General features: G+C 44.7%; 1 protein-coding gene across 1 annotated transcript; it reads left to right on the top strand.

The window, feature by feature from the left end:
* Positions 1-116: 116 nt before the first annotated feature.
* LOC116806615 (uncharacterized) lies at positions 117-25,370 on the top strand. The gene is made up of 19 exons (XM_072922193.1): positions 117-323; positions 1,245-1,282; positions 9,711-9,842; positions 10,167-10,295; positions 12,575-12,706; positions 13,033-13,164; positions 13,490-13,621; positions 15,185-15,319; positions 15,597-15,932; positions 16,357-16,440; positions 16,827-16,977; positions 17,284-17,347; positions 18,067-18,115; positions 18,879-18,991; positions 19,603-19,720; positions 20,565-20,664; positions 21,107-21,303; positions 23,692-23,829; positions 25,191-25,370. Exons 1-19 carry the CDS (start codon positions 245-247, stop codon positions 25,275-25,277), a joined length of 2,346 nt encoding a protein of 781 aa, XP_072778294.1. The 5' UTR covers positions 117-244; the 3' UTR covers positions 25,278-25,370.
* Positions 25,371-27,036: the final 1,666 nt, after the last annotated feature.

Raw genomic sequence — 27,036 nt, 5'->3', positions numbered from 1 at the left:
TCTGCCTAAATTCACTGGCCAATATAGAGTGCTTGCATTGTGATGTCAGGGCATGGTTGCCATGTGGTCATGGTGGCATCAGAAGGTTGTCTTGGTGCACGGAAGGCCTCAGTGTCAGAGCAGCCCTAGGGCTCGCTCAGGGCAGGAGCATCCTCCTGCTTGAGGCGTTTGTCAGTGGGAGCTGCCCACTGACAAGAGCCTTGATTTTTCTGATGGTGGAGCAAATCTGCACAGCAGTGCTACAATGATTGAGAAGGTTGCTGCTGTAGCTATTGGAGTTTATGGCGTTTGTTATTCCAGCTATTACCTCACTAACCTGGCACGTAAGTAGAGGTTTTCCCTGGGTGTACCCGAACGTGGCTTTTGTATGTCTTCCTGCTCTTTCTTAGTGCCTGAGCTATTTTGAAACAGAAAGAGCACTAGGGTGCCACTGGTTTGGTAAAGCTCCTGTCAAGGAGTTCAGCTACAAGGGGATTTCTGTAGCCACAGGGCAGCATTTGCAAGGGAACCTGCAGGGGTTCTGTTCCATCCACGGGAGAGTCTGAGGCAGTAGAGTCTGTCATCTCCTCAGTTTGCTGTCACAAGCAAGACAGCTTTGAAAACGTAAACTGGAGACCTTCTTGGAAGGCCTTCTAACAACTCTGCAGTATTTCCCAGAATTCAGGGAAAGCTTCTTTCTTTCTACATTTTGTCATGAAAGGATTTGACTGTCTAACTTGACCCTTGACTGAGTGTTAAAATAGTGATTCCCTTTGCAAGGAAGTGCAAACTCCAAAGCAGTGAGTGTCTGCTCCTGGACCCTGGAGCTGCTGCTGTGCTGTGTCACAATAGAGCTGCCACATCATAGTGGAATTTTGGGGCAGCTTTTCTGGGCAACTGTTTCCAGCAAGTTAATGAGAAATTGTGCATGCAACTGATTGAAAAAAAAAACCAAACGTACTGTAAGGAGAGGATTTTAAAAAGATGTGTTATGTGTTTGGTAGAACAGGAGCATTGAGTGTTAGAGAACAATTTGCATTTTCTTGGTCATGTTTGTATCCATTTAATGGCTAAACAGGCCAAAGGGTAGGCACGCCCAAGACAATTATCTGGATCTCTTTGCTGGTTGTGTGAATGAAATGTGTCTCGTGGAGGGATGTGGTGAAACGGAAAATACTCTCTGTTTGTGGTGCTTGTTCTGTGGGATTCAGCAGCCCAGGCAATTTTCTCACAGCGTCTGGTTCATTTTCCCTTGCCCACTACAGGTCACCTGAAGCATGTAATCAGCAGTGCTGGTCCTAAGGTGAGTGAGAAAGGAACATTTCAGGTTTGTGCTGTTTAGCAATTGTAGAGTAAGCTGTGTGCTTAGCCAGAACCAGTAGGCTGTAGAGGGCCAGGCATGCAGGCTGAAAGAAAATCCATTTTCATGCCTTCAACAACAAATACAACGGCATAGCTGGATATTTCCTAATTTCCAACTCAGAGCCTTGAAGACCTACAAACTCAGTTTTGCAGAGAGAACATTGCTTGATGACACCAGACAGGGATGAATACTTAAGAGAGAACAACTTCCTGCAGAGTTGAATAAGCCCATTTTAACTGAAGTCACAGCAACTTAGATTTCTATCCCTATAAAACTTCATGATACTTCCTTAGAAGATGTGGTTGTAGAATTAGAAGGACAATTTAATGCTGTATTTGCAGTAGAACAGGCAACTTTGTGGCCGGGACGCTGTGTGGGCCAAAAGGACCCAGGGGTGCCGGCCAAGAGCAGCTGAAGGTGGGCCAGGACCTGGCCAGGTGGCCAAGAAGGCCAAGGGCATCCTGGCCCGTGTCAGCAGCAGTGGGGCAGCAGGAGCAGGGCAGTGACCGTCCCCCTGGGCTGGGCAGCGCTGTGGCCATAGCTGGGAGTGCTGTGTCCACTTTCTGCCCGATCGGTCTGCGTCTCACAGAACAGGATGGGACTCGGACTGGCTGCAGACTTAGGATTTATTATGTCTGTATCATACAAGCAAAAAGCAAGAGACACAGAGAAACGAACATCCATGCAAATCTAGATCAAAGACAAGATGGCAGTTTATGCAAGGCCTTTTTCTACATATTCTTTGAACCAATAGCATAAAAGAAAAGTGCAGAGTCATTATACTCTAACCAGTAAGAAAAGGACCCATGTGGGTTTAACATTAACAGAAGGACTTCTATGAACCTCAAACAATATACAATAATTCATTATATAAGATTGAAACTTCTTCTATTTTTGCAAAGCATATATCTAGGACTTTTGACATCTCAAACTATCACTAAGTTCTTGTTCTTTCTTGTTCCTTATGATAAATATAAATGTATTCACTTGGTTCTTCTTTTCCTAGCTTCCCAGGAGAAGGTTTTGAACTTTCCCAGCCTTTTTCAGCTTTGTGTCTACTTTCTGGGGCCTTTTTGCACTTTCTAAAGTTTTTTACCTTTTATATATTCCTACAATTTCCCCACTCTTTTTAAATAAACTATTTCTGACTCGTCACTTATTTATTACTTTGTGTTATATAGCTTCACTACTGCATATATTTATTCATTTAGGAAAAAATGTATAAACTTTTTATATGAAGGTACTTTGTTTTAAGCTCCATAATTTTAAGTTAAAGCATTATTAATGTTGGGTAAAGTAAGGTTTAGTATCTGTATTAGGTTCTGATAAATTTTGGCATTTTTAAGGTCTCAATTTCAAGGTTTAATTTGTGAGTGACTTTAATTAGTTTTGGTGAGGTTTTGTGCATTGTTTGTAATTTTTCTTTTGTATTTTTCTTTTGGACAATAAAAACTTTTTTGATGAGTTTGTAATTTGTTGTGAATAATGAAGTGAATAAGGAATTAATATTAATATTATAATAACAAGATTTTACTTAACTTGTAAAGTTGTTTTGATTAAGGAGTTAAGCTCTACTTACTGAATCAATTGTTTAACTATGTTTCTTTATTTTTAATTGTAGATGTTAAGTTTTTGTATGTTTTTGTGAATGGATTTAGAATGATTAGACAAATTTATGTAACACATTCTTTTGAATTCTTTACAACTCTGTTTATGTGTTAGAAAAGGAAATTAATGGTTGTTTGATTTTGGAGTTTGTTGGACACTGCTGACGTCAGTTCGCATGTTACTGAGTGCACTGGATGTGGTATTAGTTTGTTTGTTTAGTTAATATTTAATCTTATCTATTTGTCTTAATGTTGTTTCTGAAGCAATTGTAGGTAAAAAAAAGCTTGTTGAAATATTTTGTGGTTTTTTTTTAACAGACTGAAATTACTATTGTAATCTTTTGGGTATATATTAATAGATCTTTTTTCTTGTCTTTTTTGAAACTGTTTTAGTACTGGGTGTTATTACAGTGAGTGTGCTAATGTTACATGGTTTGTCTTTAGGGTATGATGGAATGTTTTGCTATGTTTTAGTTCTACAAATGAACTAATAACATTTTGGTAATTTCTGTGGATATTGGTTAATTTTAGATTTTTATCTACAGTGTATGAGTAATTGCACTAAAAACGTAAATTTTTATATTCATAGTAAGAGTGAATAACATTATATTTTGGAGAATTATATTTTTGCTAATTGTTTCTTGAAAATGTGACACAGAAATTTATTGTTCAGGAACTAAGGATCTTTAATTCTTGGGGTTCTGAACTTGTTTTGAGGAGTTGTTTGTTCTAGAGACTTTAATCCCTTGTGGGATTGTTTCTATTAGTAATTTCACTTGGTTTGTTATTAAGTCACTTTTTTGTTAAAGGATCGTGTTATATAGGTATTGGCTAATTTTTTAGTGGTACACTAACTAACCAGATTGAAAAAGGCTTTTTTGGATTTGAATGAGACATACATTTGGTATCTGATCTTGTAGCTTTGGTTAATGTGACTTAGACATTTGGTTTTGGTTTTGTATAGGAAAATTTGCGTTATAAAAAGTAAGCAAAGTTAGAAAACATAAAGTGAACTGATTTTCTTTCATATTATTTTTGTTGAGTTACTCTTTGTTAAAAGAATTTTCTATATATTTTAACTTTTAAACTGCATTTTTTGGAGAGTTTAGAATGTTAATTTTTTAGAATCTAATGATAATAATAAATCCTTCTTTTTTATGTTTTTGTTAAAAGAGCTCAACGGAACAAGCTCTTTACACATTTATCATTATCATTAAATTGAAGTTTGCAGATTCTACAGGTGACATAGGAACATTAGGCGTGACTTGTAGTCTCTGTTTAGCTTACGTTTGTGTGTTTGCTCTTTGACTTTTGGGTTTGTTAGTGTGTTTTGGTGTGTTGTATGGTTTGACATTCTTTATTGGAATTCACTTTGCTTTTCCAGTACTTGTAGAAATACAAGTATACTCTTTGCTTTAAGTTATTAATTGGAAAGGAAAATTGTTTCAAGGCTTTTTATTAAAACAGGAGGATTTTTTTTTTAGTTTTGTTTGTGTCTTATTTGTAAAATGCTTAAAAGTTGGTGGATCTGGTTCTGCAAAAGAACTGTTTAAAAAATTTTTAACACATAAAGCTTTACTTAATTTTATCTGTGGTATTACTTCTGCTCCCCTCTTCTGTTGATCTAAATGTGTTTTAATGTGTGATGTGTCTTTTTAACAGTTGTTTGATTTGTGGGGGAGTGGGGAATACTAAAGGTGTGATGAACATTTTAATTTATTAGGAATGTTGCTACTTTTTGAGATAATTATGTGGAGCTATTGTTTTTTTTCATTTCCTGGGGTACACGTAATGAAGTAAATGTTTGTAAAAAATGTTGATAGGTACGATTACTTGTTCTCTTGTGTGGATAGAGGTAAAATCTGTACTTGATAGTGAATCTACTGAAACCTGAATATTTTTAAATATCTCAAAAGAAGGGTATTTAGTGATGTTTGTTATAATTGTAGATTTTATAAACTTTGTGGATTAAGAGTTGTTGTAGAAACAGGGGTTTGCACAAGCTGACAATCAGGGTAACTGTAATGATAGCTTTAGCTTGGGATTTAGAGATACGAAACAAGTGTACAAGTGCTTGTGTATTTTGATGAAAAAAGGTATGACTCAATTTTGTGTACTCAAAAATGTTTGGTAATGTGTTTGAGATAACTATGGTCCATTTATTTGTTCTTGTATTTCTTTTTGCTAAACATCTTGGTAAAGATGAATGAGCTTTAATATGAGAAATAAAATATAGGTTAGTTCTGTGTTGTAAAATTTTATGAAGACATGAAAGCTAGCAATATAAATTATTATTACTAATATTTTTTAAAACTATTTTTTTACTTACATTAGTAACATAGGTAGAATCTGTAATTAAATTGAAAGGCTTTGAAAATAGCTGAAAAGCTTTAACAACAGCAGCTAGTTTAACTACTTGAGGAGAACTTTCTACTATTGGAATATTCGATTTCTAATTTTTTGTTGTTTGATTTAACTATACAGTTACTGATTTATGTGTTTTTCTTGACTTATTAGTGAAGAGCGTTGTATTACTTAAAGGCCCTTCACTTAGCAAGGGCTTTTTTTGAAACTCAATTTTGTTTGTAATAATTTGTGACTTGGATAATGAATGGAACAAACACCTGAAAAACTTAACAATGCATTTTCTAAATCATCTGAATTTTGTAATGTCTAATCTAAATAATCTGTATTTAAAGGTAAATATAGAACTGTAAAGTCTTTGCCTGTTAAGGTTAATAGTCTTGCTTTGACCTTAATTACAATTTGTGTTATTATCTCTAGGGTTGTAGAAACTGTTTTTGGAGACTTGTAGGGAAGAAAAACTTATTCTGCTATTAATAATGGATTTTTCTCAGATGGATCTCATTGGAAAATGAGGCTATAAAGTTGTAGCTTCTGTCTCAAAGCAGTCAGGAAGAAAGGTTTCTTTGGAGCATAATGATGGGCTTGTCTTCTTTGGAAAGTTTTTGTGACTTGTTATGCTGAGTTGAGCTTCAGGTGTTAAAATCTTGGGAGATTTAATGTCAAAGTTTTCTCTCAGTAGATCAAAAAGCGGAGCAAGTTCATCGTTGGTAATTTTCAAAATAGGTTTCATCTTGTTAATTTCTCTTAAAAGTTGCTGTAAATCTTGCAAAGTGTTGATGTTGACTTGAAGTTGTATCTTTTGGGGTGAAATTGTTTGTTTTGTTATCTTCTATCTTAGATATTTTTAGGGTGGGATTTCTTGTATCTTAGATGTAGAAATTCTAGTTCAGTCTTTTGGATCTCAGTAACAGCGCTGTCACAAGTTTGTTTTATCTTTGTCTGTGTTGGTGCTGCAATGAGTAGATCATCTATGTAGTGTAGAATCGTGGACTGTGGATGCTTCTGTCAAGCTGTACACGGTACTTGTGTGACAAAATATTGTTAAATTGTTAGAGAATTCTTCATCCCTTGTGGTAAAGATTTCTAGTGATATCTTTGCATTGGCTTTCTTTGCTTGATGACTGGAACTGAGAAGGCAAATCTTGGGGCATCTTCAGGATGAAGTGGTATGTTGAAGAAACAGTCTTTTATATCGATGATGACGAGAGGCCAGTTTCTAGGAATTATTGATAGAGAGGGACGTACAGCAGCTGTCTTCCTTTCAAGACTTGTAATAGTAATCATGGATTCACTTTCTAAACAAACAGTAGTTCTTCTGATCCTTGTGAGTGTTCTCATAGGTGATATTAGGTGTTAGTTATGGGCTAAAACAGGAGAGAAATTACTGAGACATCTGCACCGTATCTGGTATGCCTGTAACATAATTGTTCTACCACGATGAGTTAGGCCACAAGTCAGTTCTGGTTGGTTTAGAACATACTTCTAAGTATGTTCTACTTAGAAGACATGTAGCATTAGAGTAGAAAACACATCTGGATCAACTTGGTACACCGTTTGATTGGTTAACAAAGCATTTTGTTGAGATACATTTTGTTTGATTATGTCTATAGGTAAAGCAATTGTAAAAGCAAGAGGTTTCTAAGGTTGAATTACTGTTGGGGCTTTAAGGGGAAGAGCTAAAACTATTAGCTCTTCATTGCAGTTTACTGAAATGATAACTGGAAAAATTAATAGTCTAAGACTTGTATTGTTGTCTTTCTCTATAATAATTAAAAATTCTTGTCTTTGTTGTGATTTGTTAATCAGACCTGTAGGTATACATTCATAACAGAAATTTTTCAAAAACCATATTAATTTTGAGTTTGCTAACTCCAGTTTTGTCCTTGGAGGTAATAGGAAGGAACGTCTTGTGGTACTGGTGGTAAAGGTAGATATTGTGTTTGGCTTTGAGGTCCCCTAGTGAAGGCTAAGGGGGAAAATTCCCTGGATTCTGGGTTGCTATTACTTGTTTCACCACGCGATGGGTCGCGCTTTGCTTGGAGTTTAACGGTAGGGGATTACTATCTATATCAAATTTAGAATGACAATTTTTTGCATAATATTTCCCTTTTTGATATTGAGGACAAACAGAAGGTACTTCAGATTTTCTTATTGGATCAGGGTAATTCTTTATCACATGACTAGGCTTCTCACATCTGAAGCAGGACTTTTTAGTAAAGGTTCATTGAACAGCAGCAAGAGTTTTTTCAAAAAGTTTTGTCTGTTCTTCAATTGGTTTTTAAAATTTGTTTCTTAGTGAATCATGAGATTGTACTGTAGCAAGATACTGTAGAGTGCTAATTTTACTGTAAGCTGAAAGCATTTGAATAACAGTTGGAGGCTGTTTGGGTAATGTAGAAATAATTTTTTTGCAATCATCATTCGCATTTACAAATGCTAGGTTTTGGAGAATATAAGAATGAGCTGCTTTATCAGGGCATTGTCTTTCCATAGCTTGTATTAACTTATCTAAAAATGTACCATATGATTCATTTGTTCTTTGTGTCATGGTCAAATATGCTTTAAGAGGAGTACTTGTTGATTTGACTGAAATTAAAGTTTTTCTTGCAGCTTGTTTAATATCTCTCAACAATGACCTAGGAACAAAGTTTGTGTTTCTGGTTTATCATATGGCAGTTTGCTAGACAACTTAGCTTCTGAAAATTTTTCATATGTACTACTAACATATTTTTCCCATAAAACCTTAATAGGTATCTTCTGCTGGAGTTCTCATAACATAAATTGTGAATTAGTTAAAATCAGACTTGCCACAACGCGACAATAAGTTGGCATGAGTTCATAAGAGTAAAAAAACACATAATTAAAATAAAGAGAGTTAATTCTGCTTTCCTTCAAACTTTGATTTCACTCTTCGATGTTATAATGTGAGAGTGATTAATACATAGGCCTACTATTATCCCTCCCATAAGAGACTGGCATGGCTAAAATTTCTTCATTTAAAAACTTAAAATCTCTTTTTTTTCCAAAAGATATTGCCCTATCTTTTTCTAATCAGACGTTGCTACATCATGTTCTGAACTAGGCAGATTATTGTTGCAGCAACTGAGCTCTGAGAGAAATCTATCTTGGTTTCTAGACACAGTTCTGGGCTTTCTGCTCAAAGAAGTCTCAGCTTGGTTCCTTAGTAGTTTGTTACTATTGCAACTCTTGGTCTCAGCTTTATAAATTTTCAAATTTTTGTTAATGATTTAGATCCTGATTTTATGATCCTGATTGTGCTTATTATTTTAAAATTTCCCAACATTTCTCAAAAGTATGTCTACATTCTAAAGACTTCTTACACTTTAGAAAGGTTTTTACCCTTTTATATTCGTAAACACTTGTGGGCCCCTCTGAAGCAGAAAGTCCTTGAGGGGCTGGAGCATGTGCAGAGAAGGACACGGGAGCTGGGGAAGGGTGTGGAGCGCAAGGCCAAGGAGGAGGTTCTCAGGGTGTTTCAGCCTGGACAATGGGAGGCTGTTGAGAGATCTTCAGGCACACTTCCATAGATCCGTACATGACACTGCTCACCACAAGTGCCAATTCCCTGCCAAACATACCCTCACTGCATCCCAGTGCTTTCGACGCTGGTGTCGGAGAGACTCCCTGCCTATTGTTTGTTGCATTTTTGTTTTGCTGGTTTAGTAGAGGAAAAGCCCTGTTGATTTTCTCATTTTCCAACAAGCACAGATGCTTCTTCACAATGTTTCCTGCTCTTTTCCAGCACTGGATGAGATTCTGATCCAGTTGTAGGTTTCCATGTCTGCAGCAGCAATAGCAAAGGCATAGATGTCTCTTTCTTACTTTTCCATTTCCGAGCTCTCACAAGCTAAAAGCTCTGTCTTGCAGATATGTCGTCCTGATTCTTGAGTTTTCTAAAGCCTTCTGAGTTTACATTCTATTGGGAAACTTTCCCACACAGTTTCTGTAAATAACGTGTTGTTTTGCATTCCTCCATGGGGGTGGAGAAACTTGATGTACTAGTGCTTTGTGCAATATCTTTGGAGAGGTGGCCCATTCACTCTCCAATCCACTGTCACCTTTGGAGAAGTATAAAAGTTAGAGTCAGAAAATAAACTTTCTCTTTTGCCTTGCAAAGTAGCAGTTAGCTCGCGTTGTGCTTTCTTGTGTCCTATAGCGACACAGATACAACATTGCTTGCTGATGGCAACCAGGGAAGAATATCAGCTTCATATCCATATACAGTTCTGTTGAATTGGCCCGTTTTCATTTGATCTGTGTTGCTTAGAATCCTTTTACTCTGAATTTTTATGCTTTCTCCTTGGATGATATGGTGGTAGATGTGAGAAGGAAGGAGGTAACGGCTTGTCCCTCATGTTTCTCTCTTGCCCCAGAGCACAAAACCAGCGTCACTGTCTGCCCCAGCCACCTCTGCTCCTAGAGAAGAATACAAAGAGGACCAAATTGAGCAGTATGACCGTGAGGCTCCATCAGGGGTCACAGCAGAGCCTGAATCTTCTGAGCCAGTAAGTGCCACTTGTGGGTGGTGCTGTCGTTAGTGCAAGGCAGAGCTGCAAGTTTCGCTTTTGCGTTTCAGAGCTTTCAAAATTCAAAAAGTCAGTTACAAAGAGATCATTGCTACCTGATAGAAGGGAGGCTGGAATATTTATTTCAGAGCAATTTGCAGTACAGGTGGATTAACAAATTTTAATACCATGAGAGCGCATTGGAATCCCATTGCAATTGGAGTTTCCCAATTTTCCTTGGAAGAAATGGTGGTAGATGTGAGAATATAGGAAGTTATAAATGATAGGCAACAGCCTGTCCCTCATGCTTCTCTCTTGCCACAGATGACAGAGGAAACAACAGTGTCTGCCCTGGCTCCCTCTCCTCCTGGTGAAGCCGAAGAGGAAAAAATTGAGAAGTATGACCGCGAGGCTCCATCAGTGGTCACACCTGAGCCTGAATCTTCTGAGCCAGTAAGTGCCTGTTGTGGGTGGTGCTGTGTTTAGTGCAAGGCAGAGCTGAAGTTTCTGACCAGTCAGGTCTTGCTGTTGCTGGCCGAGGATGCTGAGTGCTGGAGTCCTGCCAGGACCCAGCGATTTCCTGCAGGCAGTGACCTCCAGCTAGAAATTGGCCTTGGACCTGTCATGTTTCGGCACCAAAGCCTGTTGCCTCAGGATGAGGGTCTGGCTGCTCAACTCAGTGAAGCTCTGTCTCTTGGGCTTCTGCAGGCCCATGGCCAAGGGAGCACAAGGTAGTGCTGGAGGTCTCAGGGCTTGGTTTGTTTGCTTTCCCTTTGGGGAAATACGTGTTTGGCTGGTGAAATGGGTCTGCAGTTTCTTGAGTATTTATTCAGTTCTACAAAGTGTGCGGCTCAGCTGTCTTGTGACTTTTGATAAGCTGCAAGTAGACGAGTGTATTGTCCATGAATCTGTGGGGGACAAGACCTGGCCAAAGAAACTAAGTTTATAATTGTGAAGCCCTCTTGTGAGGCAAAAAGCAAGGTTCTGTGGATGCATTTTTTGGTGTAGTCTGCAGCTTTGAAAAGTGCATTGCAGCCTGGAGGCGGGGCCGGGGGGAGGTGAAGCTGCAAGTCCATGACTGCAGTCTTGTGTTGCTCAGAAGAGGAAGGACATTTTGAAATGGTGGATGCTGTATTTTTAGTCCAATGGGCAACTTTGTGGCCGGGACGCTGTGTGGGCCAAAAGGACCCAGGGGTGCCGGTCAAAAGCAGCTGAAAGTGGGCCAGGACCTGACCAGGTGGCCAAGAAGGCCAAGGGCATCCTGGCCTGTGTCAGCAGCAATGGGGCAGCAGGAGCAGGGCAGTGACTGTCCCCCTGGGCTGGGCAGCACTGCAACCATAGCTGGAATTTCTGTGCTGCGTGTCACCCTCAAATCCACGGGTGATCAGTCCCCAGTGCACCCCATCCAGCTGGGCAATGGGGCGAGTCGGGCAGAGGGAGGGAACTTCTCCTTGGATCCTGGGGGGCTTTGAGAAGCTCCCTCGTGAGTTCAAAGACAAGCTGGTCCAACAAGCAAGAGAAAGAGGCGCTCCTCCTCAGGATTAGTTCCGAAATTTAATGAGGGCCTGGAGAGATCCCAGGCCACATCCAAACCCGAAGGACATCCAGAGCAAGAGAGGGTGTCCCTGCCCAGAGGAGCCAGATATAGGGGGATGGGGAAACCCGAGCAGCCAACAGAGGAAGGACTTGGGAGTGGCTCTCTGGGGGCAAGGCCTCAGAGTGACCACTGAGGAGGGGGTGGGGGAGGAGCCCCAAGCCAGGGTCCAGTTACCTGGTGACCCTGGGAGAAGGCTCTGGACAAAGGGGAAGGGTCACGAGGTGATGGACACATCACCTGGGAGGAGACAGGGGGATGAGTCAGGGATTTTGGGGTTTGATGGACATACAGGTGCTGATGGGAAAGCTGGGATGAAGCAAACGGATACAAAGAGGGGATATGGAGGGACAAACCATTATGAGGGGATATACAGGGCGAGCACAACTCCACACTGATGTGTCTACATGTGGGCCCCTCTGAAGCAGGAAGTCCTTGAGGCGCTGGGCGTGTGCAGAGAAGGACACGGGAGCTGGGGAAGGGTGTGGAGCCCAAGGCCAAGGAGGAGGTGCTCAGGGTGTTTCAGCCTGGACAATGGGAGGCCCGTGAGGGACCTTCAGGCACACTTCCATAGATCCATATGTGACAGTGCTCATCACCATGGCTGTTCCCCTGCCAAACATGCCCTCACTGCCTCCAAGTGCTGTAGCCACCTGAGGAGGGGACACTTTTGACTTGGTTTGACTTGGTTTGACTTGGTTTGTTAGGAGGTAAAGCCCTGTTGATTTTCTCATTTTCCAACAAGCACAGATGCTTCTTCACAACGTTTCCTGCCCTTTCCTTGCACTGGTTGGGATTCTGATCCAGTTTGAGTTTTCCATGTCTGCCGCAGCAACAGCAAAGGCCTTGCTGGCTATTTCCTACTTTTGCATTTCAGGGCTTTAAAGAGCCAAAAGCTCCTTTGTGCCAAGGCACAGTTGCTTGCTGATGGCAGCCAGGAAGGACTGTCAAATACATAGAGTGCATCAAATAGAGTTCTGTTGAGTTAGCCCATTTTAATCTGGTCAGAGTGACTTAGAATCACATTGCTAACAAAGTGGATAATTTTTCCTTTTAAGAGGTGGTTGTGGATCCGAGGAGAAACGAGATTATAAATGATAGGTAACGGCTTGTCCTTCATGCTTCTCTCTTGCCACAGATGACAGAGACACCAGCAGTGTCTGCCCTGGCTCCCTCTCCTCCTGGTGAACAAGCCAAAGAGGAGCAAATTGAGGAGTATGACCTTGAGGCTCAATCAGGGGTCACACCAGAGCCTGAATCTCCTGAGGCAGTAAGTGCCCATTGTGGGTGGGGCTGTCTTTAGTGCAAGGCAGAGCTGCAAGTTTCACTGTTGCATTTCAGAGCTTTCAAGAATTACAAGGTCACTTACACAAATAGATCATTGCTACCTGATAGTAGGCAGGGTGGAATATTTAATTCAGAGCAATTTGCATTATGGGTGGATTGGCCAATTTCAATACCATGAGAGTGCCTTAGAATCCCATTGTAATCCAAGTCTCTCAATTTTCCTTGGAAGATATGGTGGTAGATGGGAGAAGATAGAAGGTTATAAATGAGAGGTAACAGCCTGTCCCTCATGCTTCTCTCTTGCCACAGATGACAGAGGCAACAACAGTGTCTGCCTTGGCTCCCTCTGCTCCTTGTGAAGAAGCCAAAGAGGAGCAAACTGAGGAGTATGACCTCGAGGCTCCATCAGTGGTCACGCCTGAGCCTGAATCTCCTGAGCCAGTAAGTGCCAGTTGTGGGTGGTGCTGTCTTTAGTGCAAGGCAGAGCAGCAAGTTTCACTGTTGCATTTCTTAGCTTTCAAGAATTACAAGGTCACTTACACAAATCGATCATTGTCACCTGATAGTCGACAGGTTGGGATATTTAAATCAGAGCAAGTTGCATTACAGTTGTAGTAGCCAATTTTAAGACATGAGAGCACTTTAGAATCCCATTGTAATCAAAGTTTCTCAATTTTCCTTGCAAGATATGGTGGTAGATGTGAGAAGAAATGCAGTTTTAAATGATAGGCAACAGCCTGTCCCTCATGCTTCTCTCTTGCCACAGATGATAGAGACAACAGCAGTGTCTGCCCTGGCTCCGTCTCCTCTTGGTGAAGAAGCCAAACGAGAGCAAGTTGAGCAGTATGACCTCGAGGCTCCATCAGTGGTCACAGCACAGCCTGAATCTTTGGAGCCAGTAAGTGCCCGTTGTGGGTGGTGCTGTCTTTAGTGCAAGACAGAGCTGCAAGTTTCTGATGAGCCAGCCCTTGCTGTTGCTGGCTGAGGATGCTGAGATCTTGCCACATGGGCCGTTTCATCGGCAAATATCTCCTCACGTTATCCTAGTGCTTTTGCCACTGGCATCTGTGGCTCTTCTGTCTTGTTTTTGTTCCTTTATTAGGAGGGGAATTCCTGTTCAATTTCTTGGTTTTTAGCAATGCAGATGGATTTTCCTCCATCTTTCCTACCCTTTTTCTGCGCTTGTAAAGATTCTGCTTGCATTTTCTTTTGTAAGGGGGCCTTTCTGGAGGATGCAGTATTTTTGCATGAGAACACATTGTTTGGGGCAGGGAGCTGTTGTGGTGCCAGGCCAGTCAACAGGGCCTTGCTCTTCACTTTCATATTAACAGTCCCTGTGTCTTTTTGCAACCCAGGAAATCAGGAGGTGTGGTGTTTGGGAATTGAGCAGGAAATCAGTGCTCTTGCATTCCAGCTGGTCCTCAAAGATCAGAGAAGCTGGGAGGGCCTAGCCTTTATTCCTGATTGCAGCCCCTTTAGCAGTGTCACTGTGGTCGAGTCCAAGAGAAGCACTTGGCCAAGCACAGATGCTGCAAGAGTGCAGTTCCTAGTGCAATGCTCTGGATCTTCTTGTATTCCATAAGGACCTAAATGCTCCAGATTCCCTGAGAGTGTGGTTTATTGAAGGAACAGGAGAGCAATCTCGGGATTGCTGCTGACTGGGGCAATGGCTACCAAGTGTTGATGTATGTAGGAACAAAAATGATAGTAAAGAGAGATTATAACAGTGAGATCTGTCTGTCTGTTTCTCTATCTATCTATCTATCTATCTATCTATCTATCTATCTATGTAACATTTGCATAATTGAATCTTCTTGGCTTTGGTCCAAAGCAGTTGGAGGTGCAAAGTTCTCATAAAGCATCCCTTTCAGGAGAGGATTAAAGACATGTTCCGATGACCGATTCTGAGCAGGCAGAGCTGTTTCCTCCTCCAGATGTGGTGGTTTTTTCCCCTCAGACATGGTTTCCTCCTCCAGCCTCTTCTTCCTGAAGCCCCCTGTTAACGCTTTAATGTTCAGCCTGTCCCAGAGAGGTGGAAGAATTCCATGCTTTAGTTGGTGAAGAGAACATGAACTCCAGAAGTGTCTCTCACAAGGGCTGAGCTCACAGAGGAAGCCACCTGCAGAGCCAGGATGGAGCTGTGGGACAGGGTGGGGTGTCAGTCACTACTGAAAGACAAACAGAGCAAGGCAGAAGCAGAGGGAGGCCCTCAGTAGACCCTTGAGAAATGCCACACCTTCCCTGTCAGCTGCCTCAGAGGCTGCTTGAGCTTCAGCCCCAGATGGCCCCTGATTGCAGTGCCAGGGTCACTTTGGCATCTGTGCCTCCTCATGGGCAGAGAATGACCCAGGAGAGCTGCAGCACAGTGCTTTGGGAACGTGTGAGCCCATCAGTCCTTGAGTCTTGGTCCTCAAATGTTGTATGGAAAGTTGAAACCCATCTTCTCTTGCTTTCTGTGCAGGTCCTTCCAGAGAAAGAGCAGGAGCAGCCTGCTTTGTCAGAGATGCCATGGCAGACTCGGGGAGAGCTGTTCCCAGCCCGAGAGCAGGAAGAGCAGCTCAGGCAGCAGGTGGAAGAGCCACAGGAGAATGCCCAGGTAAGCCTGACTTGCCAGGTTTCAGAGGGAAGGGCAGGAAAAGGGGCATAAAATGGAGCTCTTGGGACTGAGGAGGTCAGGAGTCCCAGAGGCACTGAAAGCACAGAGCCTTGGAATCTGCCAAAGTCAGCACTGGGACAGGAGGGTTGCACTGGAAGCAGAGGTGGGTAGGGAAGCAGAAAGAAGTGGCTGAATAAATGGGATTTTGAAGCTGCGAGAGGAAAAAGCTGAGCCTGATGGCAGCTCCCAGTCACTTGCTCTGCATTTGTGTGTACAGAACATCAAGGCAGAGTCACAAGCAGAGCTGCCCGGGGCTCAGAGTGCCATCATGGAAGTGAAGAAGGGGAACAAGGAAGACATGAGAAGAATTCAAGAGGAGATGAATCTCCGTCAGCAGAGGGGCGATCAACAAGACCAGGTGAGTGAAAGAGTGGCAGCCACTCCACTCATGAAAGATCCTCTTTCTTGTATTTTACAGAACTTGAAGGAACAGCTGGACACGGAGTTTCAGAAAATTGACACTAAGATGAAGGCAAAGGAGAAGAGGCAGGAAGAAGAAATGAAAATCATCAGAGAAAAACTTAATCGTCTCCCTCAGGCTCTACAAGAGCAAGTGAGTGAAAGAGGGATAGCCACTGCAGTCACCAAACGGGTGGTTTCTGCCCTTCTTGCCTTTCCAGTGCAGGGCTTCAGGGAGTGAGGTGATGCCTCTGAGTGCCATCCTGCTGTAGTGTGTGCCCCAGACACTCTGAAGGACATTTCCTGGTGTGCTGAATCTCAACTGCTGCCCTGGACAGTGGGACTTGTCCTTTGGCCTTTTGGCCAGCAGTCATCCAAATTGATTCCTGCTGGCCTGTTCCTGCTCTCCTTGTTTCTTGAGGTGTTTTTACAGGGGAACATGGTGACCCAGACGGAGGATTGAAACAAGCTGTCTGTACCCCTTGTAAATCTGTTCTTTCCCTTTCCTCACAGTCAATGACTCTTGACTGACAGGGATAAGCCGTAGTCTCTGACTGCTTTCTTCTGTTTGACTTGAGGTGCAAATGTTGACATCTCACCGGGCAGCCTGCAAAGACTTCCAGCAAATGAGTGGCAATGAAGAGCCCCAGGCCTGGCATGAGGTACAGGAACCATCCCCACCAAAGTTACTACAAGTTGAGCATGACCTGAAGATGGTGCAGGAAAAGTGGACACATTTGAACAAGGAGCTGCAAATGTGTCTGAAGCCCTTGGAGTGGGAAAGGAATCCTTGAGAGGAAGCAGAATGGTCATTGTGGCAGTGATCCTTCAGAAAATCCATGAAAATGGAACATGAATCTGGCCATGAACTTGAGTAGAACTAACCTTTGGTTTTGACCCATCCAGTTTGAGAAGTGGACATCAGAAAAAAACCATTTAAGAGCCCTGCATGTGGCTGACAGAACCTTACCAAGGGCTTGCATTTGCAATGGAATTTCAGGCTAATCTCTGCCTGGCACCTTTCTGACAAACTCATTTCTTGTTCCAGATCCACAAGGGCTTTGTCAAACCTGCTGCAGCAGCAGCATTATCTAAAGGAGCCTTTGCTCCCCAACCTGGGAAGTGGAGCCGGGGCAGTTTGCCCATCTCCAGCGCTGCTCAGCACCAGGAGATCAAGGATGACTCCCTGGAGCAACTGAGTACGTCTGCTGTATTTCTTCTCTGAGGGACAGTGTATTGTGTGCATGTTTCAGCATAGCTGTACCAAATGTTTTTCCTGAGATTGGTGTCCCAGGGACATTTAGAGACATTTCCCCACGGGAACTGCTGTAGAAAATCAGTCTGTGTGCTGGTCACCTGTGCTGCAGAGCTGTCGGCCTGCTTGCTGTTGTTACGCAGGCGACCACAAAGAGTTCAAAGCTTCAGGCTCTGGGGCTGCCTTTTGCATCTTCTGGAAGCTGGGGTCTTTGCTTTAAAGTGAGCATCTTGCATTTTGTTTCCCTCAGGGAAAATAGTGAACATGGAAAACCCCATGGGGAAATATTCTGAACTGGAATATATTGGCAGCGGGTGAGTCCAACCACAGTTACTTCTCCATAACCATGGGCCAGGTGTTCTTCTGGTGGAATATCTATGCAGTGTGAAGTCAGGCCAGCTGCAAACAGACATCTATTGCCATATTCAGACACTGGGGATAGATTGTCCCATCTCTCAGTGCTGCTCAGAATTTGTGAGTGTGCCCTGAAGGTATTGTCAGAGACATCTTCATGCTGCCAAGGTCTCTTGCCTGCAGCAAGGAACAGGACCTGGAAAGATCTCCTTGTCTCTCAAGTGTGGGACTGCTCTGTGTTAATTTCCTTAGCATTTTTCTATCTCTCCAAATCATATAGCCACACTAATAAAAGGGGAAAAAACTTGCTTGCCTGAAAGTGCAACCTACTCCCTGATAGCTGTCAGATAACAGTTCTCAGGAACATTTCTTTCCAAGAGTTTGCTGAAGGAAATTCTCCATGGTCAGGATGAAAACTATGAAAACTGCGCAATTTAGAACATGAGACCTGAGATGAAAGAAGGAGCTCTCTTTAGGAGCTGAGGCAGTAGATGGCAGCACTTCAGGGACAGGCCCAGTGCCCATGCACTTGAGAGGAAAATGCATCATCTGCCTTCTGGCAGAGCCCGCCTGCATCCTGCAGGTCTTAGGCATTTGCAGCAGAGATCTCCTGTGTGGGCTGGCTTTCACTGCAAGAGCTAAATGGCTTCTCATTTTTTTGCTGCTTTTTTGTTTCTAGGACTTTTGGATTTGTGGTTAGAGCAATCAACAAAGCCACAGGAGTAGAGGTAAATGTCAACAGCCCCCGCAATCTCTGCTGCACTCAAGGGCTTTCCCCTCTGGTGTGAGCAGCTGTGGCCAGAGCTTTGGGTAGAGCTGTGCTGAAGAGGCAAAAGAAACACAGACTGGTACCAGCCTGCAAAATACATTGGGGACAGTCTTTGTCCTTCTCAGCTGCCAGAAGGAAGGCACGCAGGGCAGCAGTTCATTTCAGAGAAGGATGTGCTCACTCGCTCTCAATTGCTAAAACAAAGGTGGTGCCTTAGAGCATCTCACTGCTCTTTGGGGCGACAGCTTCAGAGTCCTGAATTCTCACTTCTGGTTGCCAGAAAATGCATCTGAGAGTTACTGGTAGTTCCTCAGACACCTGCAGTGCTGCACTTGGGAACTGCACATAGGGAGAGATCTGCAAGGCGTCCCTAGAAACCCTAAGCCCTGCCCCTAGCCCAGGATGTAGCCACAGAGTATTAAGGCATGGATTACTTCTGAATCCCATACAAAGCAGCAGGGAGTGGGCTCAGAGGTTTGTGGGTGAGACACCACTGTTACCAAGTGGACACATCAAAACCTCAGTGGCCATGTGTCCTGTAACTGGCCCCCAAGGGAGTGGAGCAATGGGCTGTTGCAATGTCAGTTCCTAATTGCTGCAATGCCTAATCAGAATGCAGTTTGGCACAGCTTGGCTGTGTCATTGCAAAATCATTTGCTCCATGTGCCTTGTGGTCTCGTGCCACCAACTTCTCAAGTTACTGATTTTCAATGTCATTTTAGGTGGCCATAAAGAAAATAAATCTCCAAGGACCGAGGAAGAAGGAACTAAAAGTCTATGAACTCATGACTGTGAAGATAAATAAGAATCCCAACGTGGTCAACTATTTAGGCAGGTGAGTTGTTGTAAATATTTGTTTACATATTGCAAACATGCAAGATTGTTCACTGGCACAAAACAGAGCTGTAATTATTGGTTAATTATTACTGCTCTGCTCATCTCCAGTGGATGGGAAGAGAATGCATCTTGTCTGCAGGAGTATTCCCTGGCACACATAGTTTGAAAATTATTCAAAAACCTGCATCACTCATATCTAATTAAATTAATAGACTGTAAGTTCACAGCCACCACATTATTTTGGGACTTGACTTTTTTCAACAGTCCTCTTACGTCTGGGTAAACTAACATGGATTTTCCTTGGATTGTGTCCCCTCTTTTCCATTGCTTTGCATGCCAGGAAGACTAGGTGGTTATTTCCAGAAACACGCAGTGTGACAAGTTTTTTATCTGTTCCTAAACTGCAGTTTTTACTTGCTGGCTATTTAAGACATCTCCTTTTCCAAAGCTGTGCCTTTCTTCTTGAGACAGGTTTCAAACAATGCACAGCCTAGAGGGAATGTCTGTTCCTTTTCTTCTGTCCTTGTCACACAGGGACTTGGAAATAAGAACCAAGAAAATAAACTAACCATGCATGTTTACCTCCATGCTCTTGTTTCCTTCTTTCAGCTACCTTGTGGATAATCAATTCTGGCTGGTTATGGAGTTCATGGATGGAGGCACTCTGAGCGATGTCATCAGCAAGACCTACCTGTCTGAAGACGAGATAGCAGCCATCAGTCGGGAGGTCAGCAAGCCCACCTGTGCTTCCGAGGGCTTGGGCAGGATTGTCTGGGAAACAGAGGCTCAGAACAGGAGAGGTTTCATGTATAAACTTTGTTTTCCTAGTGCTGGTATGCTATGGGCAAGTAAAAGTATCTCAAGGGAACTGCCTGCCAGTGCTCCTGCACTCACTGTATTCAGTTCTTGTACTCTTATCTCCTGCTGTTGTATTCTCACTCTGCCTCCTGTATTTGTATTTGCTCTTCTCCACCTTGCCTCCCTAAACTTGTATCTTGAGCCTGTCTGCGCTGCATTCCTTGCCTGTAAAAGCAAAGGTGCTGGTGGCTGGATTTGAAATGATCAGCTGAGAAAAAACAGAGACTCATTTCTCACAGTCCTCAACTGAAAAGGACAGTAGTGCAGCCAAAATGCTCTTTGCTTCAGGAAGGTGACTGATGTGATACTTCAAGTCTGTGCTGAGGCCAGCAACAAAACTCTCGTCATGCAGCCTCCCACCCAAAAGTGACCCGCTTCACACCAAAGAGAGGGACTTTTTTCTTTCTTGGCCAAACCCCTCCTTTGCCCTCTGCATGGAGAAAGCACATCCACTGCAGCAGCAGTCATCCTGGCTGGTTTGCAGGGGACAGTCTACAACAGCAGGTGCTGTTGCTCTTTCAAAAGCTGACATGCCTTTCCTTAGAAAAGTCCTGCTCTGCAAGTGTTGGAGCAGCAACTCTTCCTCTCAATGGCACTGTGTTCTGCCATTACTCGCCATTCCCATGCAGAGGGGATCTTTTAGAGACTCTGTTTCCTTTCTTGTGTGATGAAATCACTAATTTTTGCCCTCCTGCTTCTGTTTCCTCTCTCAGTGCCTGCAAGGATTGGATTTTCTTCACTGGAACCACGTGATCTACCGAGATGTGAAGAGTGACAACATCCTTCTCAGAACCGACGGCTCTGTCAAGCTGGGTCAGTATATTCCTGGTCAGGTGCAGCGTTCAGGGATGTGGGGTGAGGGGCTGCTTTGAGTGGCTGCCAACTCCCCAGAAATGGTGCTGGTGGCAGTGCAGGGCCCCACCGCTGTGAGCTGAAGGCACGGTTGCAACGTGCACAGAGGTATAAGGAACCAGGAGAAGTCAAGAGTGGCGTTGGTGTGTTTGTGTCTCTTCCAGAGGGAGGGAGCTACAATCTAAAGCTTCAGGGGAATAAAGGCCACTGCTGTGAACAGCGTTAAAAAACTGTGATTTTTTTGGAAGTGGCCAATTCCATACTTCCTTGGCTAAAGCCCCAAGGAAACTGAGTGTGGACAGTTCTTCAGGAGATTCAACAACACATAGACTGAGAGTGGGGAATTCTTTTGCTTGATTTCCTAACTTGACCTGGCTTTCATGGTATGTTTATTTGTCCACAGCTGACTTTGGCCTCTTTGCTCAGCTCACCCCTGAGCAGCGTAGACGGAGCTCAGTGGCCGGCACTTCTGGCTGGATGGCACCTGAAGTGCTGACAGGTCAACCATATGGCCCCAAAGTGGACATATGGTCTTTTGGAATCGTGGGCATCGAAATGGTGGAAGGAGAAGTTCCTCACAGGAATGAAACTCCTGTTTCGGTAAGGTGCAAATACTCCCTGATCCCACTTATCTTTCTCACCTGTCCCATGTCCTGTGTGCCATTGGACAAATCCCATTGCCATCTGCTGGCACCACTTCCACCAAGGTCCCCTTCTAAACATGTCCCTGCAGCACATCAGCATCTGCTGTAAATTCAGTTGCATCAGAAGGGAAGTAGCAGTTCAGAAACCTGGCATTTTGGCCTGCAACCTGCCTGACATTTCTCATTTGCTTTTTGAACTCCGTTGGTGCTCTGTCTCTGAAGGGCAAGAATTTTTCAGTGGAGAGGTTAGACATGTGATAAATATCCTAAGAAATTGACGTTACACCTTCCCAGTTTCAATTTTATCGGAAAAGAAAAGAAAATGAAAAAGAAAAAGAAAAAAAGACACAACCACCAAAGCAATGCCCAAGTAGTTTTGTGTAGGAGTGACAGTGGGTAGGACGGTCGGGATGGATGGAGACGAGAGATCTTTGAAGCCAGGTCTTGGAACTTTCGGTTTATTGCAAAGGGTGTGGATGCAGGGCCCTGCTTGGAGCTGCCAGCCACAACTCGGAGCAGGCCCGAAAGGGGAGCCCAAAAGAGAGACCCGAAAGAGTGAGGAAGTTCCTGTTACAAGACAATAAATCTTCTTCTGTGCAGAATGTTCAAATTTTCACTAACCAATCTAGTCCAAGATACAAATACTAGAGTATTTAGCTACAGCCTATAAGAATCATTACATTACCATACTGTGTTACATTTTAAACCCTAAAAACTACTCTTTGGACCCCTTCTGCCAAGCTAGTAGGGTCTGCTCTGACCCTTGGACCTGTCTGCCAGCAGAGGGTGTTGTTTAATCAAAAGGGGATTACCTTCAGCTGGCCATACCATTGTTTTCCAGTTGTTCAGTAACTAAGGCTAGTAACTATCTCAAAGCTTACTTTTCATTTCAATCTTGCTTACAGTTTCCATATTCTCAAAATCTTTTGCCAGGCATACATATTTGTAAAGGTTTTCCGGTTTCATCTTCCCCAACAGTTTTGCTTTCTTTTTCTTTTTTTAACCACAGCACATTGATTTTCCTCCACACTGTAGCATCTTTTCCAAGTCCTGTGGGTCTTCAAAACTTTCAGGCTTTCAAATAATCTGTACATTGCTCAGTCATGTGTGTGGGTGGCCTGGATAAGTTACACTAAACCCTTGGCTGTTTCTGGGTCTTTTAAAAAGTTGATGAGCTTGCAGCCTGGTGCCTGGGGCTGGGATTCAACGTGGGCGGTTGATGCTGGTGCTGTGTTCCTTTCCCATAGGAGCAGGGCCATCCCTGGCTTGCACAGTGCTAAGGGCAGTGAGGACTCCAGCTCCCCACCATGTCCAGTGGCTGAGCTCAGTTGCAGAGAGACAGGATAAAGCCCCCTTTGTGACCTCTGGGGGTGTGGGAAAAGGAAAGAAAGCTGCCATAATTATTTATACTCCAGGGGAGTGTGCTTGCTGTTTTGGGCTTAGAAATTTTCCTCTGGGTTGAAGAGGATAATAACGAAGTCTTTTTGGTCACCATCTAGTTCAGTGCCACCAGCACAGAGCTGTTACTATTGTGATGAGCATTTTTCTGGAGACCAGGCTGCAGCCTGGTGTCACGGAGAGCCTGTCAAAACCTCCCACTTCTTACAGACATTTTTTGCGATGGGGACGCCATTAATGCATTGACTTGAGTATACAAATGAGCAGAGGGTGACCATCGGGATGGTGCTTCTTCTTCTGATTTGAACTTGGAAAGGTTTCCTTTTGCCACATAAAGAGGCTGAAACTTGCAGCTGAGAGACAGAGCTGCAGGTGGCTCCTGTGTGCCTAAGCCGGCATTTTCATCCCAATACATTTGTGCAGGTGTCTTAAAGGGTCTGTGTTGAATATGAGATTCCAAATGTTTGTTTCCTCACCCTGAGGAATACCTGGTGGATCTCCATTCTTGCCTCCCATGCACCTCTGTTTTCTGGAAGAGGACAAGAAGCTCAATGAGTTTTGGTTTATGACCACTGTGCTTAAGGGACCAACAAGCACTGCAGAGATGCCTTTCATGTACTAATCCTTGGAAATAATAGCGTTAGTGTAGCAGAGTCCATCTTCTGAAAAGCCTGTCAAGGTGGTGTGAATCCTCCAAGAAGGAAAGAAGCTTTGTTGATGTAGCTCCCACTAACTGGGTCAGTCAATGAAATTGACTGCCAAGGCAAGATCAGCGGGATGTTGGAAAAGCCGTGGTTTTTTGTTGGTAAAGGAAAGTCATCTTTCCTTTACCATCTCCATCTTACCAGAAACTGCTCTGCAGAGTGGAGCTTAAACAGTGGGTTCTGGGAGAGCAGTTACAGATGGGAAAGAAGCAGGTGGAGCCTCGTGTTTCCTTTTCCTGCAGGCTGAACTCCCAATAGCCAGAGGAGAGAGACCACAGCTGCGGAAGCCCAACCGATTCTCGCCTCACCTGTGTGACTTTCTGAGCTGCTGCCTGCAGACAGACGAAGAGCAGCGCTGGTCTGCCAAGAGGCTCCTGCAGGTAAAATGCCAAGGGGCTGAGGTGAAACAGTGTCTGAGGGATGGGCTCCTCCTCCACCGAGGTCCGAGGCATCAGATGAGCCCCCTTCCTCCTCACCTCCACTCTTGGTGATGTTCAAATGAAAACAGTGAGGAATCCTAGACTGGGCTGGGCTGGCAGGGCTCTGGAAAGTCCTCTGGTCCAAGTAACCTGCAATGAGCAGGGACATCTTTAAAGAGATCAGGCTGCTCAGAGTCCTGTCCCACCTGACCTGGAATGATTCCAGGGATGGGGGCACCTACAAGCTCTTGGGACAACCTGTGCCAGGGTGGCACCATGCCCCGAGAAAAGAAGGTCTTCCTTAGACCTACTCTGATTAGATCCCCATGTCTTTAAAATTATTTGCCCACACTCTCTTGTAACTGGCCCTGTTAAAAAAGGTGTCCCCCACTTTCTTCAAAACCACTCTGAAATCTTGGAAAGCAGCAATAAAGTCTCCCTGGGGCCTGTTCTTCACAAAAGTGAATAACTCCACCTCTCTCCGCATTTCCTGAGAGGACAGGTGCTCTGTTTTCTGGCTGTTTCTGTTGCCCTGATTTGGTGGGATGTTCAGTTTTATCTAATGGCAAAAGAACTGAAGTACAGCAATGCAGGGTAGAGAGACATGAAATAGTGGTGGAGGAACCCAAGGCTGCCAGTCCTGGCAGAGCAGTCTGGAGAGATTTGGCTGTGGGCAGGAGGGGCTGTGAGGGACTCACTGTGAGCCTCTGAGGGGCCGTGGTTTGTGCCCCCCACCCCACCCTTAGAGGTTTCTGGCACACAAACAGGGACAGCTGAGAGGGACTTGTCCCAGCCCCATCTGCTGCCTGGCACGCTCAGGCAGAGGGGAACTGGCCCAGGCTGACTGCCAGGTTGTGTGGCAGAGAGGGAACTGCAGGACCCATCGCCGCTGGACTGGCCCTGCTGGGGAGGAAGGTGCCATCCCACACAGGAGGGGCAGGGCATGGAAAGGCAGACACTGCTTTGTGTGCCTGTGGAAATTAGCACGGTGCTTGTCATTCCAAGACAGGGACCTAGGGGAGTCATTGGAATTTCCTGAAAGGAAGAAACCCCAGGGACAGAAAGCACCATTTCTAGAGCACTAGCAGGGCAAAAATCCTGGCAAGATGGAGAAACCAGAATAAATGGAAGAGTGGGATTCTGGGCCAGGTTTGCCTGTGATGGCAAGGTCCTGCACATGACAATTAAGGAGCAGATGGTCCCATTGTTTTACTTTCTGGGTCTTTCTAGGAACTAGAGGCATCCTGATGGAGTATGTGAGGCACTGAGCTTGGAAGGTCATGGTTCACTGGTCTTTGTTGTTTTTTTTTTCCTTTGGACAGCATCCATTTGTAACATCAGCCAAACCAGTGTCCATCCTGGCACCACTCATCACTGTCCTGAAGTGGATGGAGAAGAGAAGAATGTAACAATCAAGTCAAGATGTCATCGCCAAAACCAATTTCGAGGATTATAGGATTGTAGACGAGGATTTTCATTAAATAAAGTTTCTGAAACATCAACTCACTTGGAAGACTGCCCTCCTTCTGACCCCTACAGAAAACTCAACATTTCCTTTTGAATTACCAGTTGTTTTTTATGGGTGTTAAGTCACACTTATGGCTTCTTTTGTATGGTTTTTAAGTGGGGGAAGGATCTTGTCCATTCATCCTCTCCAGACCACACTGTCTTTGGAATATGGCCCACTAGGCAGCTTTTGGCCAGCTGTAGTATTTCTAGTTGAAGCAGAAAGGGCAATGGCATTTGCAGGAAAAAACAAAGGGAAATGGGGCAGCCAAAACATCCTGTGCAGATGCAGGCCTTCAGCTGTGACTCGAGAGCATTTGGGTGCCTGCCACTTGGATTTGTATCGCGAAGGGCAATATCTTTGGCCGGAGGAGAGCCTTGCTCAGCAGAGAAAGCAGAAAGATCAGAGAGGTGCTCTGAAAGGTCTCCTGCGGTGCAGAGCTGTCAGCGAGTGTGAGGTGAGAGCGGGCCCCGCCTTGCCCGGCGTGGAGCCGCAGCAGAGCCCTGGCAGAGCCCGGAGCAGCCTGAGCCTGGGCAGGGGCAGGCTGCAAGGAGGCCCTTGTAGCTGCAGGAGGCACAGCCTGGCCCTGCGTGCCTCTTGCTGGCAGCGGGCGCATCCTCCGCTCTCAGAGGCCAAGCGCAGCCGGCTGCTCCCGAGGGGAAGCGGAGCCCTGCTGGGCACAGCCCAGCCTGGAGGCATTGGCCCTCTGGAGTCTGCCCCGAGGAGAGAAAGGCCAAGGGCAGCTGAGGGCCGGTGGCCTGGCTCAGCATTCCCACTCTTGTGCCGGCTGCCCTGCGACTCCTGGCAAAGGTCAGCAGTGTGTGCAGCACTCTGGGCACCGGGGCAGGAGCCGGGCTGCTCGGCAGGCTGGAGCACAGGGCAGCGTCCTTCAGGCACGGCGCTTGTGCCAGGGGACCATGGGCCAGCGGGAGGCAGGGACAGCTTGTCAGCTCCCGGCTGCAGGAGCCAGTGCCTCACACAGCTCTGGGAGGCAGCGCCTGCACTTCTGCACTGAGCCACAGCAAAGCTGTGACCTGCAGAGTGCTTTGCAGAAATATTCAGGGCCAGCAGGCCAGCCTGCTTCGTGCTCTCTGGCACACAGCAAGCGCTGTGCCACGCTGCAGCTCGGAGCTGCTGGGAGGGAGGTGTTAGAAATAAACTCTTAGGTACAATTAAATGGAGACAAAGTCATTAAAGCAAAAGAGAACCGTTCTTCTTAGTAAGGATTCAACTGAGCTGGGTGTACTTCCCTTTGGTTTGGTGTTCAACCCTCCCCCCCTCCCATTTTCCAGCACACATCCACACCCAACAAATTAACTGGAACAAATGCAAACCATAACTAACAACACCTAGCTGCTGGCGGCGCTGGGATGAGCCCCGGCAGCACAGCCCGGCGGCCCTGCTGGGAAAGAGCCCCCGAGCCCGCCGGGAAGGGGCCCCGCTGCCCCGCAGCACCCCTCGGAGGGCAGAGAGAAAGCCAGCTTCTTTTCCTCTCTTTTTTCCTCTCTTAAAAATGTGTCCTAGAGGCGGCGCCAGCTTTTCTAATTGGCTGAGCAGCGCGCCTGCTCTCAGAGGCACTCAGTGATTGCTTCTGCCTGGCACAGGGAAAGCTTATGGCAGAAATGCCTCACTTTCCCGGCTGCCTTCTTTCCTCCTCTCCA

Source organism: Taeniopygia guttata, chromosome Z (assembly GCF_048771995.1).
Source record: "Taeniopygia guttata chromosome Z, bTaeGut7.mat, whole genome shotgun sequence".
NCBI lineage: Eukaryota > Metazoa > Chordata > Aves > Passeriformes > Estrildidae > Taeniopygia > Taeniopygia guttata.
Note: the sequence above shows the minus strand (reverse complement) of the source record. Positions and strands in the feature narration are given on the sequence as shown.

Bases quoted from the DNA above. Each gene is read 5' to 3' on its own strand.
- LOC116806615 (XM_072922193.1), top strand. From the start codon at position 245: ATGATTGAGAAGGTTGCTGCTGTAGCTATTGGAGTTTATGGCGTTTGT. The intron at 13,165-13,489 runs GTAAGTGCCAGT...CTCTTGCCACAG, and splicing joins AGCCTGAATCTCCTGAGCCA to ATGATAGAGACAACAGCAGT. The intron at 21,304-23,691 runs GTAAGGTGCAAA...CTTTTCCTGCAG, and splicing joins GGAATGAAACTCCTGTTTCG to GCTGAACTCCCAATAGCCAG.